General features: G+C 44.6%; 3 protein-coding genes and 1 non-coding gene across 6 annotated transcripts; 3 read left to right on the top strand and 1 right to left on the bottom strand.

Moving 5' to 3' along the window:
• Positions 1-903: 903 nt before the first annotated feature.
• LOC112883589 (protein MALE DISCOVERER 2-like) lies at positions 904-3,780 on the top strand. The gene is made up of 6 exons (XM_025948912.1): positions 904-1,149; positions 1,258-1,306; positions 1,916-2,382; positions 2,474-2,664; positions 2,751-2,883; positions 2,968-3,780. The coding sequence occupies exons 1-6, from the start codon at positions 1,065-1,067 to the stop codon at positions 3,561-3,563; spliced, it is 1,521 nt and encodes a 506-aa protein (XP_025804697.1). The 5' UTR covers positions 904-1,064; the 3' UTR covers positions 3,564-3,780.
• Positions 3,781-4,182: 402 nt separating this feature from the next.
• LOC112882735 (pyruvate decarboxylase 3) lies at positions 4,183-6,388 on the top strand. Its single transcript, XM_025947863.1, has 4 exons — positions 4,183-4,871; positions 4,955-5,605; positions 5,738-5,855; positions 5,932-6,388. The coding sequence occupies exons 1-4, from the start codon at positions 4,183-4,185 to the stop codon at positions 6,289-6,291; spliced, it is 1,818 nt and encodes a 605-aa protein (XP_025803648.1). The 3' UTR covers positions 6,292-6,388.
• Positions 6,389-6,869: 481 nt separating this feature from the next.
• TRNAH-GUG lies at positions 6,870-6,941 on the bottom strand. Its single transcript has one exon. It is a non-coding gene; the product is annotated as a tRNA-His (tRNA).
• A 258-nt stretch (positions 6,942-7,199) lies between these two features.
• On the top strand, positions 7,200-16,907 carry LOC112881745 (importin-11). Of its 3 annotated transcripts, XM_025946588.1 has the most exons (24): positions 7,200-7,492; positions 7,639-7,748; positions 8,266-8,338; positions 8,443-8,504; positions 8,601-8,742; positions 9,204-9,422; positions 9,521-9,587; positions 9,956-10,361; positions 10,756-10,903; positions 10,981-11,141; positions 11,359-11,458; positions 11,583-11,657; positions 11,755-11,889; positions 12,199-12,291; positions 12,800-12,982; positions 13,065-13,169; positions 13,652-13,810; positions 14,169-14,213; positions 14,322-14,543; positions 15,504-15,610; positions 15,744-15,800; positions 15,897-15,981; positions 16,061-16,335; positions 16,418-16,907. In XM_025946588.1, the coding sequence occupies exons 1-23, from the start codon at positions 7,352-7,354 to the stop codon at positions 16,223-16,225; spliced, it is 3,060 nt and encodes a 1,019-aa protein (XP_025802373.1). In that variant the 5' UTR covers positions 7,200-7,351; the 3' UTR covers positions 16,226-16,335; positions 16,418-16,907. The 3 variants fall into 3 exon arrangements, with proteins under 3 accessions (XP_025802373.1, XP_025802374.1, XP_025802375.1); XM_025946590.1 differs by lacking the exons at positions 7,200-7,492; positions 7,639-7,748 and having other exon boundaries at positions 8,301-8,338; positions 8,606-8,742; XM_025946589.1 differs by lacking the exons at positions 15,504-15,610; positions 15,744-15,800; positions 15,897-15,981; positions 16,061-16,335; positions 16,418-16,907 and adding an exon at positions 14,645-15,495.
• Positions 16,908-17,805: the final 898 nt, after the last annotated feature.

Genomic DNA, 17,805 nt, shown 5'->3' on the forward strand with positions numbered 1-17,805 from the left:
ACGGAGTGACCGGGCGAGACGCCAGGGATGGGCCGTGATAGCCGTACCGTACCTATCGACGCCCCCACGACCTCCAATTGACGGGGCGTAACGCACATGGACAAGACAAGTCGATCGCCCCATGACGCAGGACTTGGACGGTGGTCGCTGGAAGTCTCCGACTGACGGGTTAGGCGGACCCGACTGATAAGGCTGATGACCCCGACCAGCGGGTTGGGTTTTCTCTCTTTCTACCCCTTCATCCTTAGTTAAAAGGGAGGGTCATTCGCTTAGGAAAAAAAAGACAATTCTACATCCGAGCAGATAACACAGCACATCTTCCGCTCGAAAGCTTGTAACTCCCCAACTCTCACGAGCATCTGGGCTCAAGTAATACATCCGATCGATCCCCGACTGGACGTAGGGCACGATTGTCTGAACCAGTATAAATTTTGAGTTATTATGTGATAGTCATATCAGATCACGACGTACGAAATACACTTCGATTAGGTTTAGCTTCCGGCCATTTCCGGAAGCGACGAAATAATGATTGCAACCCATCATCACCCATCCAGTACGATAGATTAGCACAGCACAGAGCATGTGCAGCAGAATCTTAGCTTGTAATCTCACTGTCACTTGTGACATTGCTCCATTATATTTTTCTGGCTAAGCAAGCACTTATGGGTCAGATGTATGTAACTGTAATAAGAAACGTAGTATGTACAAAGTGAGATTTTGGATCATTTGCAACACCGGATCCACTAGAACTAGAAGCGACCAAATGAGATGTACCAAGTGCGTTTACTGGTGATGGTCAACGGTTGAGGCTTCCATCTTTGGCTGTACAGCTTTGAGCTTTGGCCGCCGCGTCCAGGTCCAGGCTGCTCGCTCGCTCAGTTTTCTTTGACGCGTTCCCTCGCCGCAGATCTCATCAATCGCGTCGCGTCGCGCGCGCCGTCGCCACCAACCAACCCAATTCCTCGCTCGCTCGCTCGCTCGCTCGCTTCCTCTCCTCCCCCGTCCCCATCTCCATCAGCCATTGCCCATTCCCCCCTCCTCTTCTTGCCCTTCCTTCCCTGCGAATGGAGCCGCCTCTGCCGCTCCGGATTCTCCTGCCGCTGGCTTCTCTTTCCTGCCTGCTGCTGCTGCTCGCCCGCGGTAGTGCAGGTCGGTGCCCTCAGATTTTGGTTCCCCTCCTCTCTTTTTTTCCTGCTCAAGTTGCTGCCCTCATTTATTTCCACCGACGGTGATTGTCCTCTTGGTTTGGGTGTGCAGCGATTGGAGTTCTCGAAGGAATCGGTGCCGACCACTGCCATCATCTTGGGTGAGCGAGTGATGACAATTTACAATTTTCCCCCTTTTTTCTTTTCCTTTTTTAGCAGCGATGGCCTTTCTATTTCTAGCTGCTCGCTTATTCATAACCTCGACAGCTAGACATGGAATTGGAAACGAGTGTGCTTTTGCCTGCCGATTATTGGTATCGTGGGATGTGCACTGAATAGACATGAATTAAGCTTAGGAGCAGATCAAATGTTGCCTTATAGATCAGCGGGTAGGTGAAAACGCATATACTATTCCTCACTAGTCAAATAGGCGTCCTCAAATTTGCCTAGAAAGCAGTCTCCCTCTGCGTACGAGTGCGATTTAGCATGTGCTTGATCGGAGCTTGGCGCACCAATTACATGCTAATTTGCACAGAAGAGACTGGCAGGCAATATACAGCTCACAAGTTTCATTTCTCTGGTTTTTCAGTTTCTTTGTAGCAAATGCGGTTTTGCATTCTTCTCTCCTATTTTTTGTTTCCAAATTTGTCAAATTTTTATACCAAATGTCATTCAGCGCGAACATTTGACATTCAAAATTTTGGGACCAATTAGTGTTTCCACTCAAATCACATGCAACTAATTGTTCTTTGTATTGCTTCATGTGATAGAAACCTCATAAATGGGCATGCTAGAAGATTACTGCAGATTGGTGATGGATACAAGTATGCTGCATTTCTCCAATCGCATAGACGGTCTCATCATATTCACACAAAGCACAAGCAGCCTAGAAGAAGCTCGCAAAAACCAACACCAATGCCTGCTCTGTCACCCTCACCGCTCAGTGCTCCACCTAAAGCCTCGCCATCACCATCTGCTTCTGCACCTGCAATATCTCCTTCAGGATTTCATCCATTGGCAGCCCCTCCACATCCACTTAGCCCTTTGCCTTCCACCCCTCCAGCTCACTCGCCGCATAAGCATTCTTGGAGAAACTACAGTTTGGTAACTGCAGGGAGCGCGGTTTTTCTTGTCATGGCAGCAGCTTCTGTTATTTATTACCGAGCTAAGAAAGTGGGCACTGTAAGGCCGTGGGCTACAGGATTAAGTGGGCAACTGCAACGAGCATTTGTAACAGGTAGATTTCTTTCTGTTTTGTGTGCATTTGTTATGCTTGTCTACTTCAGTAGTTCAGTTTCGACCTACACCATGGCACAATTATGTTCCAGGTGTGCCTGCATTGAAACGATCTGAGCTACAAGCAGCCTGTGAGGACTTCAGCAATATTGTTGGTTCTACGCCTAGCTGCATGCTGTATAAGGGAACGTTATCGAGTGGAGTTGAAATAGCAGTTGTGTTGAGCTCAATAACATCCATCAAGGAATGGTCAAAAGAGTGTGAATCCCACTACAGGAAGAAGGTAGCATGATAGTTCCCTCCATGTACAAAAATATATTGTGTTTTGCATAACACGCACTTATTAATATTGTGTTCTCACTGCTTCAGATTACAAGTCTATCAAAAGTTAGCCACAAGAATTTCATGAATCTGCTTGGGTACTGTGAGGAAGATCATCCCTTTACCAGAGCAATGGTCTTTGAATACGCTCCAAATGGAACACTTTTTGAGCATCTGCATGGTAAGTGAATTGCAAAAGCATCAACTTAGTACGACTCTCATATCAGCAGAAGATATATCATATCGGTGTCTGGTTGCGTTGCAGTCAGAGACGCTGAGTGCCTGGAGTGGACGGCGCGGCTTAGGATATCGATGGGGATAGCGTACTGTCTAGAGCACATGCACCAGCTGAACCCAGCTGTTGTTCCAAGGAACTTTGACTCGAGTACGGTATACCTGACTGATGATTTTGCTGCAAAGGTCTCGGACCTTGATTTCTGGAGTGACGCCAAGGGATGGAATCCTAGTTCAGGCACTGATGACCCCACACTCTCGGACATAGATGGGATGGTGCATAAGTACGGTATAATATTGCTGGAGATATTAACGGGGAAAGCTCCCTACTGTGAGGAAGAAGGGTCAGTGGAGCAGTGGGCCAGTGGCTACTTGGATGGCAATATGTCTGCTGCAGAGGTGATTGACTCAAGCCTGGGGTGGTTCCCCGAAGAAGCTGCGCGTGCATTGTGCGAGGTTGCGAGGTGGTGCATGGAGCCAGATCCGAAGAAGAGACCACAGATGGCACAAGTGGGTGCCCGGATGAAGGAGATCACGGCTTTGGGGCCTGAGGGGGCGACTCCGAATCCGAAGGTGTCTCCGCTGTGGTGGGCGGAGCTGGAGATCATGTCTTCCGAAGGCAGCTGAGGCCTGCCTGGTGGGATTGGGATGGTTGTTGGTTTGTTCAGCGGTTGCTTTTTTTTTCCTTTTCTTTTTGATTTGCAAGGGAGGTATTATATCATTAGCAAAACTGTTGCGACGGTAAAGAAGGGAAAGATTCCTTATTGGTTTGATTGATTGGCGGAACATGAATGTGATTTGGGTTGGTTTTGAATGAAGGCAACAAAGGATAGGTTTTGTGGCTTGGTTGGTGCCCTCTGAAGCCTCAGCCCACCAGGGCAGCTGATGGATTGACTGACTTGCTCCCCAAACCAAAATCCCAAATCAATTAACATTTATTGAATTTGAGGAAGAAATTAGTGAATGAATGAAATGAGATCATGAAACGGATCAGGAGGTAGAGATTACGTGCGTCGTGCTACACAAGTCAAACGGCCTTCTCGCCGGTCGCCGCCTCCCCTCCCCTCCCCTCCCCTCCCTATAAAAGCCAGCCAGCCAGCCAGCCTGCCTTTCGTCCGTCCGTCCATCCATCCCATCCATCCTCCGCTCCCGACTCCCAGCCCAAGAAACAATCTCGGATCTCCCTCCCTCCTGTGATAGATAGATAGATCGATCGATCGATAGATAGATACTCCAGTTACGGCAAATGGACACCACCATCGGATTCGGCTCCGTCGACGGCCACCGCCCTGCTTCCAGCGGCGCCGTTGCCTGCCCTGCTTCCTACATGACGACGTCGTCCGCCCCGGCCCCGGCCCCGGGGGACGCCAGCGCCACGCTCGGCCGCCACCTGGCGCGCCGCCTCGTCCAGGTCGGCGTCAGCGACGTCTTCGCCGTGCCTGGTGACTTCAACCTGACGCTGCTGGACCACCTCATCGCCGAGCCCGGCCTGCGCCTCGTCGGCTGCTGCAACGAGCTCAACGCGGGGTACGCCGCCGACGGGTACGCGCGCGCCCGGGGCGTCGGCGCCTGCGTCGTCACCTTCACCGTGGGCGGCCTCAGCGTGCTCAACGCCATCGCCGGCGCCTACAGCGAGAACCTCCCCGCGATCTGCATCGTGGGTGGCCCCAACTCCAACGACTACGGCACCAACCGCATCCTCCACCACACCATCGGCCTCCCCGACTTCTCGCAGGAGCTGCGCTGCTTCCAGCCCGTCACCTGCCACCAGGCCGTCGTCAACAACCTCGACGACGCGCACGAGCAGGTCGACAGGGCCATCTCCACGGCGCTCAAGGAGAGCAAGCCCGTCTACATCAGCGTCAGCTGCAACCTGCCGGGGCTGCCGCACCCGACATTCACACGAGACCCAGTACCATACTTCCTGGCGCCAAGGTTTGATTTGTTTGTTTGTTTGTTTATTATTATGCATGCTGCCCGGCCACCAATAATCAATCAATGCAACGAACTGCGGGCAGGCTGAGCAACAAGCTTGGCCTTGAGGCCGCCCTGCAGGCCACCGTGGCGTTCCTTGACAAGGCCGTCAAGCCGGTCATGGTGGCCGGCCCCAAGCTCCGCGTCGCCAAGGCCGGGGACGCCTTCGTGCAGCTGTCGGAGGCCAGCGGCTACGCGGTGGCGGCCATGCCGTCGGCCAAGGGCATGGTGCCCGAGACGCTGCCGCGCTTCCTGGGCACCTACTGGGGCGCCGTCAGCACGGCCTTCTGCGCCGAGATCGTGGAGTCGGCGGACGCCTACCTCTTCGCCGGCCCCATCTTCAACGACTACAGCTCGGTGGGCTACTCCTCCCTGCTGAAGAAGGACAAGGCGGTGGTGGTGCAGCCGGACCGCGTCACCGTCGGCAACGGCCCCACCTTCGGCTGCATCATGATGGCGGATTTCCTGTCGGAGCTGGCCACCCGCGTGCGCCGCAACACCACCGCCTACGAGAACTACCGGAGGATCTTCGTGCCGGAGGGGCAGCCGGCCGAGTGCGAGGCCGGGGAGCCCCTGCGCGTGAACGTCCTCTTCAAGCACATCCAGAGGATGCTCAGCGGCGACAGCGCCGTCATGGCGGAGACGGGAGACTCGTGGTTCAACTGCCAGAAGCTCAGGCTGCCGGACGGCTGCGGGTAGGCCGGTGAATGGTGATCGATCGATCGATAATATATATACATCTATCTCATTGCATATATACATACATATATACTATATAGTTGATCGATGACTGAGGTGTGCAGGCTTGTGCTCCATGGCTGCTGCAGGTACGAGTTCCAGATGCAGTACGGGTCCATCGGCTGGTCGGTGGGGGCGCTGCTGGGCTACGCGCAGGGCGCCACCGGCAAGCGCGTCATCGCCTGCATCGGGGACGGCAGCTTCCAGGTCGGCAATAGCTTAACAACAACATCAAGAAAGTCACTACCTGCCGTACTTATATATATATATATCCCACATGTAGGTGACTGCTCAGGATGTGTCGACGATGCTCCGCTGCGAGCAGAAGAGCATCATCTTCCTCATCAACAATGGCGGCTACACGATAGAGGTGGAGATCCACGACGGGCCCTACAACGTGATCAAGAACTGGAACTACACAGGGCTGGTGGACGCCATGCACAACGGCGAGGGCAACTGCTGGACGGCCAAGGTGACATGCGAGGAGGAGCTGACGGCGGCCATCGACACGGCCACGGGGGAGAAGAAGGACTGCCTCTGCTTCATCGAGGTGATCGCGCACAAGGACGACACCAGCAAGGAGCTCCTCGAGTGGGGATCAAGGGTCTGCGCAGCAAACTCCAGGCCACCAAACCCGCAGTAGCTACCTGGTGCTAGTAGTTGTTACAATATTTTTGAGCTAGCTTCCATGATGTTGAAGCTAAATTCATCATGTAATTAAGTTCTACTCCAACAATACACTCCCTCTGTTCTTAAATATATGGCACGATTGATTTTTTCTCAAACGTTATTTATTATATTTATTTAATAAAATTAGTTAAATAAAATAAAAGACAGAGAGTCGAACGGATGAAACAAAAATCGATGCTGTCCTATATATACTGAAGAGCAGGGCTAGTATTTAGGTACACCAGATGCAGTAATTCAGGAGATCTCCAGACTGTAACACTGAGGACTAGCATTGCAGATCTTCATTTTCTTTTTGTTCAGTACAAGATGCTGTGAGAAGAGAACTGCAGCCTGCTTGGAAAAAAAATAAATAAAAAATAGAAAAGAAAACAAGGGCAGATGCAGTAATTCAGGAGATCTCCAGACTGTAACACTGAGGACTAGCATTGCAGATCTTCATTTTCTTTTTGTTCAGTACAAGATGCTGTGAGAAGAGAACTGCAGCCTGCTTGGAAAAAAAATAAATAAAAAATAGAAAAGAAAACAAACCCTTGTGGCTGCTGGGATTCGAGCCCAGGTCTCCACGGCCACAACGTGGAATTCTCACCACTAAACTACAGCCACTTTGTTGAGAGAGATCTTCAGTGTTTGTTACTAGAACGTTGAACTTCAACCGCAGTTTTTCCCAAACAACGAATTATTTCTACAAGCAAAATTATCTATACTAGGAGAATTAGAGAGAGCATTCCCGTTTGCGTTTCATTTCTGTTTCTTTCATTAAGGAAAATAATTTTATTTTAAATAAAATTGAAAAAAAAGGAAAAGGGAGTCCCATTTGGCTAGCCATCTGTTTGCGGCCGACTCGCAACTATTTTCCTCCCTCTCTCTCTCTCTCTCATTGCAAAAACCTCCTCCTCTGCAGTCCCCGACATCTTCTCCGATCGCCCCGTGCCGCCACCACCGCCGCCGCCGCCTCTTCCTACTATTGCCGCCGCCTCCACCGCCTCATCACCCGCCGTTTGAGGCGGTGCGGGATGGCTCTCTCCGCCGGCGATGTGCCGACCATGTACGCCGTCCTCGTCAACTCGCTCAGCGCCGACGAGGCTGCGCGCCGCCCGGCGGAGGCAGCTCTCGCGCAGTGTGAGACCCGCCCGGGCTTCTGCTCCTGCCTCCTGGTAACCCATTCCACATCCCCCAGCACATCGCATCGCATCCTGGGTTCCTATAGGGATTGGCCCCTTCGCCTCCGACTGCCCGATCTACGGGGCAACTGCCTGCTTCAACACCCAGCGGCCTGATTATCTGGTTTGCTGCTTCGCAGGAGATCATTTCGGCGAGGGGATTGGCTTGTCGCGAGGATGTGCGCCTCCTCGCCACGGTCTATTTTAAGAACAGTATCAACCGCTACTGGCGGCATCGCCGCGATTCCTAGTCAGCCCCGCTATCCCACTCTCTCCGTTTCGTTAATTAACTCATTCATATCTGTGCTTCAAGGCCTGTCTGCAAGGGCTAGTGAGTGGGCAGGGTATTTTGTTCTTGAGAACACCATGGCACTGTCCCAGAGGCTATGCTTAAGCTCACTGTTCTAGTTGTTTTGGCCCGCAGCATTTTCAATATTCTATCAATTATATGTTTAAACCCATTGCCATTTGCTAGAGTGACGGGCAATTCTAACTTAAATTCAATCATTCATGGAGCAGTAATAACTGGTCTCAAGATGGGTCTTAAGCTTCTTCATCCATACTGACTAGTTCTGAATCACGTTTTCATGGAGTAAATGGTTCTTTGGATTTGTTGGTAACCCAAACACTACATTTCTGAAATAGTTTTTCTGCTCAGATGTTTACTCTGATGATTTGATATTGCAAAAGCATTGACGACACACTTCTTCAGCTACGTGTTAATAGTTTTTGGCATCTCACTTATCAGGTTAAATTCTTTGGTGCAGTGGAATTAGCAATGAGGAGAAGGACCACCTTCGGAAAAATCTTTTGCTAAATATTCGTGAGGAGAATAGCCAGGTGTGCACTAGATAATATGCACTCCGCTTCAGTCATACGATGGTCAACACATACAATGTGTATTGATGACACTATTTTTTTTTCTTCTAAATGCTGCAATGTAGATTGCACTGCAGCTAGCTGTACTAATATCCAAGATTGCGCGCTTGGATTACCCAAAAGAGTGGTATGTATTTATTACACAAAACTACTATCAGCTATCTTGCACATAGTTGAATTTGCCATTCAAGGCCACAATGGTTCCTCACATCATGTCATTCAGGCCAGACCTTCTCTCTGTATTGGCACAACAACTGCAATCTACTGATGTTCTTGCTTCACATCGCGTGTTTATGGTCCTCTTTCGAACTTTAAAGGAGCTTTCAACTAAACGGCTTGCCGTGGATCAGAAGAATTATGCAGAGGTAATTTCATTATCTAGAGTCTACTTATCTATATATATTGGTACTCAGGTGTGCTTGTGTTTTACTCATCGATATTTTCGTTTTTTTAAATAAAAAAATAGATTGTCTTGTATCATAATGCTTGTTGCCAATGCACCATAATGCATGAGACACAACATAGCAGATGCATGTTAAATCTGTTTTTTTTCTTTCATTGTGCTTATCAAGGCATCTCATGGGATTACTAGGTGGATTGTTATAAGCCTTTCACTATTGTCAAGTTATTCTTGAACTGATCAATAAACATGTCTTCCATATTCCATAGCATCCACTATATGCCGTCATTCTCTTAAAGTGTGAATTCTTGCTGCTTGTTTTTGATAATCCTATTCGTTGTCATCATATATTTACTTAAATGTTGAAGTATTATTTGCAAACAAAGCAGCATGAGCATGTTCTTACACATCTTGTTTTCTATATAGATCACTGGCCACTTGTTTGAGTACACCTGGAACCTTTGGAAGAGCGATGTGCAGACTATATTACAGAATCTTTCTGTGCTCTCGCAGCGAAATGACCTGGATTCCATTTTGGAGCAATCAAACAATCTTATTTTGATTTGCGACCGGTGGTTGCTCTGCTTAAAGATCATCCGACAACTAATTTTTTCAGGTTATGCTAGTGACTCAAGAACTGCACAGGTATGCTGATTATCTGTTCTGCTCATAGTGTTACTGCTACTGAATGTCCATAAGCTGTTCCAGAAGCAAGATCTGCAACTAGCTGTTGTGCTTTGTAGGAGGTCTGGCAGGTCAGGGAAGTTTGTCCAACGGTTTTGACAGCCATTAAATCCCTTCTTCCATATTGTAAGTTACATATTTCACTTATGATCTTTCCTGACCTGCGCCCTTTTTCCTTTGTTGTTTCACTTTGGCAACAATTCTAGTACCCAGGAATTGCTTTGATCATGCTTTGACTTCATCAAGTTATGGTGCACTACTAGATAATATATTTCAAATTTAGGCATTATTGTTTTGTGATATCTTTTCATTGTCTTGCATAGCTATTGACTTGGCTATTTAATCTACTATTTCAAAGATGCTATTGACCTTTCGATTATAATATCCAGAAAACTCAGAGGGCAATATTGTAGTCTTGTTTGTAAATAGTCCTCTTTAACCTCTTTTCTTGGATCACACAAGTAAATTGTTTGCTGTTGTTTCTTACTTTACAGACGACTCCTTTAAAGACAAGCAAGCTAAACTATGGGACTTTGCAAAAAGAGCATGCATTAAGTTGATGAAAGTCCTTGTTACCTTACATGGCAGACATCCATATTCTTTTGTTCACCAAACTGTGCTTCCAGCTACAGTTGACTTCTGCTTAAACATGATTACAAATCCTGAACAGGCTGGCACATCTTTTGAGGAGTTTCTTATACAAAGCATGGTTTTGGTTAAATCAGTATTGGAGTGCAAAGAATACAGACCAAGTCCCACAGGGCGGGTGATCAATGAAAATGCACAGCCTTTAAGTCTGGAGCAAAGAAAGAAAAACTTTGCTGCAGTGGCTAGTGAGATGCTGAAGGTCGTTTTGCCTGGTGATCGAGTCGTGTTGCTTTGCAACATTTTAGTAAGGAGGTAGTTTTTTTATTCTTTGGAAAGCATACAATGAATCTTGTCAAGTTTAAGTAAGATAATAAAATGACTTCTCTCTGTTATTAACTGAGAAAAATATGCATTACTACTGAACATGCAGCTGAGCACACCATTTGGCCAGCAATGTTATTATATTTTTCACTTTTCATTGGTGCACTGATGTCCTGCTTAATGAACCCATCAGTAGTATAATACCAGTAGAACAGGCTCTATATTGAATGGTACCTATTTTGTATGTTTTCTAGTGTTCACATTACATCCATATACATTCGCTCCTGAGACTGAATGATCTTTTTTTTCACTCATATTGTGCTTTCATATCAATTTGGTTTTTTCTGGTCTTCTAGTACATTGAAAGTTTCCAATTCTTCTGCAGATACTTCATTTACACAGCAAAAGATTTGGAAGAATGGTCAGAGAATCCTGAGTCCTTCCACCATGAGCAGAATTTAGTTCAGTGGACCGAGAAAAAACGGCCATGTGCTGAAGCCCTCTTCATTGTTATCTTCGAGAAGTATCGAGAGGTGTGTACATTTAAATGTTTGTTGTGGCTATGAGTCTAATGAATGCTTTAATGCTCATATATTCTGTGTTGGGTCAGCTTCTAGCTCCAGTTGTTGTTTCTGTTCTTCGTGAAGCTATGGCTGTTTCTCCACCGCAAGAAACTGATGTTACTGCTGGAATGCTTTTAAAGGATGCCGCATATACAGCTGCTGGGCATGTTTATTATGAACTTTCGAACTACCTCAATTTTAATGAATGGTAAGTTCAAGAGCAACTAAATGTTGATCTTTGTAATTCTACGAGTTATTTTAGTGAAAATAATACCAGTATTTGTGGAGGTGTTTGCAAATTATCTTACATGTTTGCATGTTACTATCTTGTGTTTGCATGTTGACTGAGCATTATCAATGGTCATAGTGGATTCTAAATCACTGTATTTCGTTGGTTTTCTCCCCCCCCCCCCTCTTTTCTACAGGTTTCATGGATCTCTATCTATTGAAGTTTCAAATCATCACCCCAATATGCGTATCATCCGTAGAAAAATTGCATTGCTACTTGGGCAATGGATTTCTGAGGTTTATTTTCTTTAATATTATTTCAGAAAAGTGAAATGTGATATAGTTTTGTTTCTGCACAACGTGTAGGTTTATAGTTTACTATGTCTTTATATCTTTAGTCTCAATATTTGTTGCTCTCTAGATCAAAGGTGACACTCGGAAATTGGTCTACCACGCTTTGGTTGGATTGCTGCAGGATAATGACATAGCTGTTAGGGTATGTTCTACTTCTACCTCTGCTATCCCTTGACATTATGAGTGCATACTTGTACTACTATTGTTTGAATAAATTGTTCATCCTTTCCAACATTCAGCTAGCAGCATGCTCTTCTCTGTGTTATCTTTTCCAAGAATCTAGTTTTTCGGAACTAGATTTGTTTGAATGTCTTCCTACATGTTGGACAATGAGTTTCAAGTTGATAGAAGATGTTCAAGAATTTGATTCAAAGGTTTGTATGTAAATATTGCAATTTTCTTTCTCCTTCAGATTCTTTTTAATCTGATGCCCCCTTTACCCATTTAAATTTCATATTGTGCTATTAGTTTATACCATGCTCATGCTGAAGAGAAGTTAGTTAGGAATCCTGACTTAACATGGTATTGACTATCAGGAAGCAATGGATGGTCACATGACTCTTTTTAGCTGGTAGCATGTACTTGTTGGCTGTTGCACACTAAATCTTGTACTGCTATTTTCATGAATTTTCAAGTCTTGCCCTCCCTGCCTTTGTCACCTAATTTTGCCTATTTGTTTGTAGGTGCAAGTGTTGAACTTCATTTCAGTCCTTCTTGAACATGCTGGAGACAAGATTATTCCATTTGCAAGTCAGTTATCACAATTTTTTCAGATGGTATGGCTCAAAGATTTTAGTGGGATAAACATCCTGCTTCCTGTTTGCTGTACTCTGTTCATAGAGTAATAAGGACATAGATTCCGTGTTGGAAAGATATGCATAGTGCTTTTACATACCCTCATTTGCTAAATGTTACACTAGAAGGGAGGTAGAATGTGAGCATTGTTGGCAATATGCTTTCTTCGGTTTATGCATCACAATTTCAACATCTGTTGCTGTCTGTCATAGAAAATGAACGAATATTACAGCATCCCATTATATTAGATTTATCCTTGATAGTATTTGCTATCAAGGACAGCTGGTGAGAAAATTACTGCCTGTCCTTTTGTTTTTTCATACACAAGTAATATAGCATGACAATACCAAACGTTGGTTGGGGTGTTCTGATAAAAAAAGACTGCTAGGGCTGTAGATGAGTTTATCAGTTCAATATCCATATAACGTGATGATTCTCCTTTGTTCTTCAAATTCATTAGTTGCCTAATTTTTTTTCTTTTATTTCCAGATATGGGATGAATCTGCCGGTGAAAGCTTGCTACAGATTCAATTGCTAACAGCACTGAGAACTTTTGTTTCTTCACTTGGATTCCAGTCACCTCTTTCTTACCACGTGCTTATTCCTATACTCCAAAATGGTGTTAATATTGACAGTCCTGATGCTCTTAATCTTCTTGAGGACAGTGTTCTGGTAAGTGATTCTTAGCCAAGTTGACATACACACAAGAACATGTGCGTGCACAAACTTCTAATGTTCAGAATTCATACTGCAGTTATGGGAAGCAACCCTTTCAAACGCTCCTTCCATTGTACCTCAACTTCTGGATCTATTCCCTTACCTTTTGGGCATTGTGAATAGAAGCTTTGACCATCTGGAGGTTAGAACACCCACCCCTAAAAAAAGAATGGAAACCTCGCTTTTGGTTCTTTCAGAATAGGAATTGTATTTTGTGCAAGTACAATCTGATTCAAAATGTCATAAGACTATGCACAACTAATTTAACTCCATGTAAGTTGGCTCCTTTTACTGCATTTGTTTGGTGCATTACTTTTTTTTATGGGGTTCGGTGCATTACTTGGGAGTAAATCTAACTATTTGTAGCATATTAGTTAATCTACTTTGTGATTCACAAAAGATGTGTTGAATTCAAAAGATGATTTACCACCAATTAAGCTTACCAATTAATTAGGGAATATCATTTGGAGGCTGCAAGTGTTGCAGCTTATGCTTTTGTTACCAGTTAGCACATGACACTCTTATTCTTACTTTTGTTATGTTTCAGTTTATAGGTTGCGTGCCATGTCTCCAGATTTGTACATATTATGTTTGCTTTGACTCTCAAATTATTTAATTTTGCAGGTTACAATCAAAATACTTGAGGATTACACAATTTTTGGTGGATCAGAATTTTTGAAAAGCCATGGTGCAAGTTTAGCGAACATCATTGATACTATTGTTGGAAATGTCAATGACAAAGGACTTCTCACTTCACTTCCTATTGTTGATCTTCTTATTCAGGTTCAATATTTCACCCTAGTGAAGCAACTCTGACTTTCCAAATTACTTCTGCTCATATTGTGGTTGGGCCAATATCGATGTGAGGGAGCCGAGTTATTCGCCCCTTATTAAATTTATGGTAACCATAATTTCATAGATTAGATAGAACTACAAGGAAATTGTTGGTCTTGAATATGTAGTGCTACGATTATGGAGTCATGCGCCGTTAATAAATCCATGGCCATTTTATATTCCTATCAGGCCATAATGTCCTTTAGTTGAATTGTACAGACCTGTTTCCCTATTTTCAGTATGTTGCAGTTAGCTTTCTTTTCTTTTCTTTTTTTTGCTGAGATCTAATCAAAGCTTCTTGGTGCAGATCTTTCCTCTGGAAGCTCCACCATTGATATCCAGTGCTCTTCAGGTAATTTTAGAGTTGGTCTTGTGTCTGGGATACTCAAATAATTCTGTATTCCATTATATTGTTTCTCATTTCCACCAATCTGACTTGTCCATTCATGACAAATTCTAGAAACTTATCTTCATATCTTTGAGTCAAGATGATGGGCAGAACCCTTCAAGGACAGCTGTCCGTGCATCCTCTGGAGCTATTCTTGCCAGGCTTCTGGTGATGAACACAAACTTTTCAGCACAACTATTATCAGAACCTCCCCTTTTGGCGAGCATCCAACAAGCGGGGATTGCTGTGAACAATAATCTTCTTATTCCTTTAATTGATATGTGGATCGACAAGGTACATCCTCCACTACTGATCTGTTGCTTCCTTGCAAATTGGGCACCTCGTTTTGGATATTGAGATACCTACATCATTTGATGCCCATCTCATAATTCTAGTGGCTGGTGATGTCTCTTTCGTTTCCATCATTTGACTTGGATATGTGCTCAAAGCATGCTGCGCATATGGTGTATCTGACATATTCTTGGTTCCGCTTATCTTTACCCGGTGATACTTTGATAATGGTCATGCTGTAATGGAACTATTTCTGTTCAGAGAATCTCGCGCATGTGTCTAGAGATAGAATGATATCCTCTATCATCTTCACCTTTTGATAATCATGACATGTTTTGGCCGTGACATGTGCATCTTCTAAATTCTGAAAGAGCTCTGTGGTTTATGTGTCATTATTTTAAGGAAAAAGTCCATTTTACTCCCCTCAACAATTCACTTTTTCCACTTAACCCCCTAAACAAAATTTAGGCTCAAGCTACTACCCCAAACTATTTCAATCGGTCCAATCTACCCTCTAATGAGATTTCTCTTTTTTATTTCTCCACTTACAAGTGGAATTTGAACTTTAAATTTTGCAATGTAACTTATAATATGATGCCCTATGCTAGAAAAATACATTATGATTTTTTATGAATATTTTTCATGCAGAATTGTATTTTTATGATAAATTTCGTGTTAAAATGTTTCCAAATTATGAAAATAACCATGAAAAATTCTTAGGTATTTTTAAACATATGACATCATGTTCTCTATCCACTTACAAAATTTGAACTTAAAATTCAATTCGTACGCGGAGAAACAAAAAGAGAAATATCATTAGAGGGTATATTAGACTAATTGGAATTGTTGAGGGAGTAAATTGAGCCTAAATTTTGCTCAGGGGGTTAAGCGGACAAAGTGAATTGTTGAAGGGTGTAAAATGGACTTTTTCCTTATTTTAACAAGCACTATGTCATTGGACAGGTAGATGATGCAAATGCTACACAGCAGAAGGAGTACGCAATGGCTCTTTCAGTAGTTTTGACCTTACAGGTACCTCAGGTCATCGACAAACTTGATGGCATATTAAGGTAAGATGTTGCTTTGGTATTAAGCTGAAACTCAAAGTCTGCCTCATAACTAATTAAGGTAAGATGTTGCTTTTGTATTAAGCTGAAACTCAAAGTCTGTCTCATAACTAATCAGCTATATGATTTAATGCAGTGTCTGCACTACTGTCATTATAGGAAGCCGTGAAGTAAAGACTGACGATGACACTAGGTATCCTTTTGTGCTCCATTGTAATATGATTTTGGCTCTTCTAAACCTTTGAGGCCAATTCTATCTGTCTGTAATGCTTGTTATAATCAATTGCAGTGGCGATATTACAAGCTCTTCCTGGATAGGCAATGATGGTTCAGGTTATTCCAATACTTCAAGCAAAGAGTTGAGGAAGCGCCAAGTATGTCATGCTTTTCTTAACTGTTCATTTCCAAATACAGTTCTGTATGGACACTGTCTCTGAAAGTTGTCTTGACCAGGTAAAGGATTCAGATCCTATCAAACTAGCATCGCTAGAGAATATGCTAAGAGAGAACTTGAAAGCATGTGCGGCTCTCCACGGGGATGCAGCATTCAATGCGGTCATAAGCAGGATCCATCCATCAGCATTCGCTCAGCTCCAGCAGGCCCTGAATACTGCTTAGATGTGCATAGCGCCTTGATTCTTTGGTGTTCTTTTCGGTGGACTATTCTGAGGAACATGCAGCGCGTTGTGAGGCCACCGTGGTGTAGAGTGCCAGGCGATAGAAACACAGTATGACCTACTTAAGCACTGAGCACTTGAACAATAAGCTGCGTGTCTCGATGGATGTAACATAGTCCTTGCTTCTTTTCAGGTGCTGCCATTCGATGCGCCGCATTTTCCAGCCTAGCGGTGATGTACCCAACTGTTGAATGCGGGATCTTACAGCAGTGTAGAGTGGCGGAGCTAGCGTGCAAGCATGTAGAGGCGATATGGGGCTGTTTATTCTTTTCAGATATTTTTGCTTATTTGGGTGTTCCGTGAGGTCTGGTTGCTGTCGAGGTGTCATATGATTGGGGGCTGGGGGGCATGCTACTGGTTTGTGGGGTGGCATAGGAGGATTGTGTTGATTTCGTCAGTCCTGAGGATGGCAGAGTTTTTAGAGCTGCCCATTCCAAAATGACTGACTGGTGGTCCTGGGTTCGATTAATTTTTTTCCACCTTCCTGGTAAAATCAAAAGCATGGCGGCATTCATCATGCTAGTAACCCTGTAACTGTTGTTTGAGAAGGAAGTTGTCGTGTGTGAGGATAGAGTGTTTACTCTAGAATGCAATTTTGTTTCTTGGCGTTTCTTTCTTTTTTCCCTCACGAGTCACGCATTCATATGCTCTTGTACTGTGCCATATATTCTTCCTGTAAATGTCTGCTTTGGATGTGCATCTGTGGTGTTAGATCGTTCGTTCTTCAAGAAAGGAAGTTGTTTCTGGTCGATTTGCTTTGATGCTATGATGGGGACGGCGATAGTGTCCGGCCCAGGGCTCAGTACAGGGGCTCTATGTATATAAATAAATAAAGTGAGATGGACTGGGCCCTAAATTGCCCGGCCCGGGAACGCATGACCTCGAATCAGTTATGTGCATTCTGAACATATTACGGCCCAAATCCAACCCTAGGCTACGCACCGGCACCGTTTAGGAGGCGGTGTGTTTACAATAGTTGCTGGCTTGCTGCCTCATCCATGGAGGAGGGTTGGGAGTTTACCCTTGAAGCAGGCTTAGTTTTGACGCATAGAAGCACGCATCGAGGTGGTCAAACGATTCGGATCTACTCCATGTAAAACTAATAGCCTCTTAGGACTATCACTCTATATCTCCCGAGAATTATGCTGCTAGCACACTTCCCAGTTGCCTAAAGTTGATCATGTCTGTCGCAAACCAATTGCACGAACGATGCTGGACGACACGTTTCAGGGCATATCTCATTTGGATTGCTGTGGTTGCGACAAATGTGCAAGCAAAAGCAAAAGTCACTCTCCCAACGCTTGAGTAGTCAAGTATCCCTTGCCCTCCCCAATCCTTATTATACACCATTTTTCTTGTCTTAATTGAGTGACAGAGCTTCTGCCTTTGTTTAAAAAAACACACACACACACACACACACACACACCATATTTCAGTTTTCCATTCAAAATCCGTTTCACTTGCAAAAAAAAAGGTTTCCAGTTCATAAGTGCCTCTTAGTTAGCCATGCATTTTTAAATC

The sequence above is a fragment of the Panicum hallii genome, chromosome 2, assembly GCF_002211085.1.
Source record: "Panicum hallii strain FIL2 chromosome 2, PHallii_v3.1, whole genome shotgun sequence".
NCBI lineage: Eukaryota > Viridiplantae > Streptophyta > Magnoliopsida > Poales > Poaceae > Panicum > Panicum hallii.

Coding starts and splice junctions, on each gene's coding strand:
- LOC112883589 (XM_025948912.1), top strand. CDS start 1,065: ATGGAGCCGCCTCTGCCGCTCCGGATTCTCCTGCCGCTGGCTTCTCTT. Junction 1,307..1,915: donor GACCACTGCCATCATCTTGG/GTGAGCGAGTGA, acceptor TTCATGTGATAG/AAACCTCATAAATGGGCATG. Junction 2,665..2,750: donor AATCCCACTACAGGAAGAAG/GTAGCATGATAG, acceptor TCACTGCTTCAG/ATTACAAGTCTATCAAAAGT.
- LOC112881745 (XM_025946588.1), top strand. CDS start 7,352: ATGGCTCTCTCCGCCGGCGATGTGCCGACCATGTACGCCGTCCTCGTC. Junction 7,749..8,265: donor CGGCATCGCCGCGATTCCTA/GTCAGCCCCGCT, acceptor TCTTTGGTGCAG/TGGAATTAGCAATGAGGAGA. Junction 15,611..15,743: donor AAACTTGATGGCATATTAAG/GTAAGATGTTGC, acceptor GATTTAATGCAG/TGTCTGCACTACTGTCATTA.
- LOC112882735 (XM_025947863.1), top strand. CDS start 4,183: ATGGACACCACCATCGGATTCGGCTCCGTCGACGGCCACCGCCCTGCT. Junction 5,606..5,737: donor AGGCTGCCGGACGGCTGCGG/GTAGGCCGGTGA, acceptor TGGCTGCTGCAG/GTACGAGTTCCAGATGCAGT. Junction 5,856..5,931: donor TCGGGGACGGCAGCTTCCAG/GTCGGCAATAGC, acceptor TCCCACATGTAG/GTGACTGCTCAGGATGTGTC.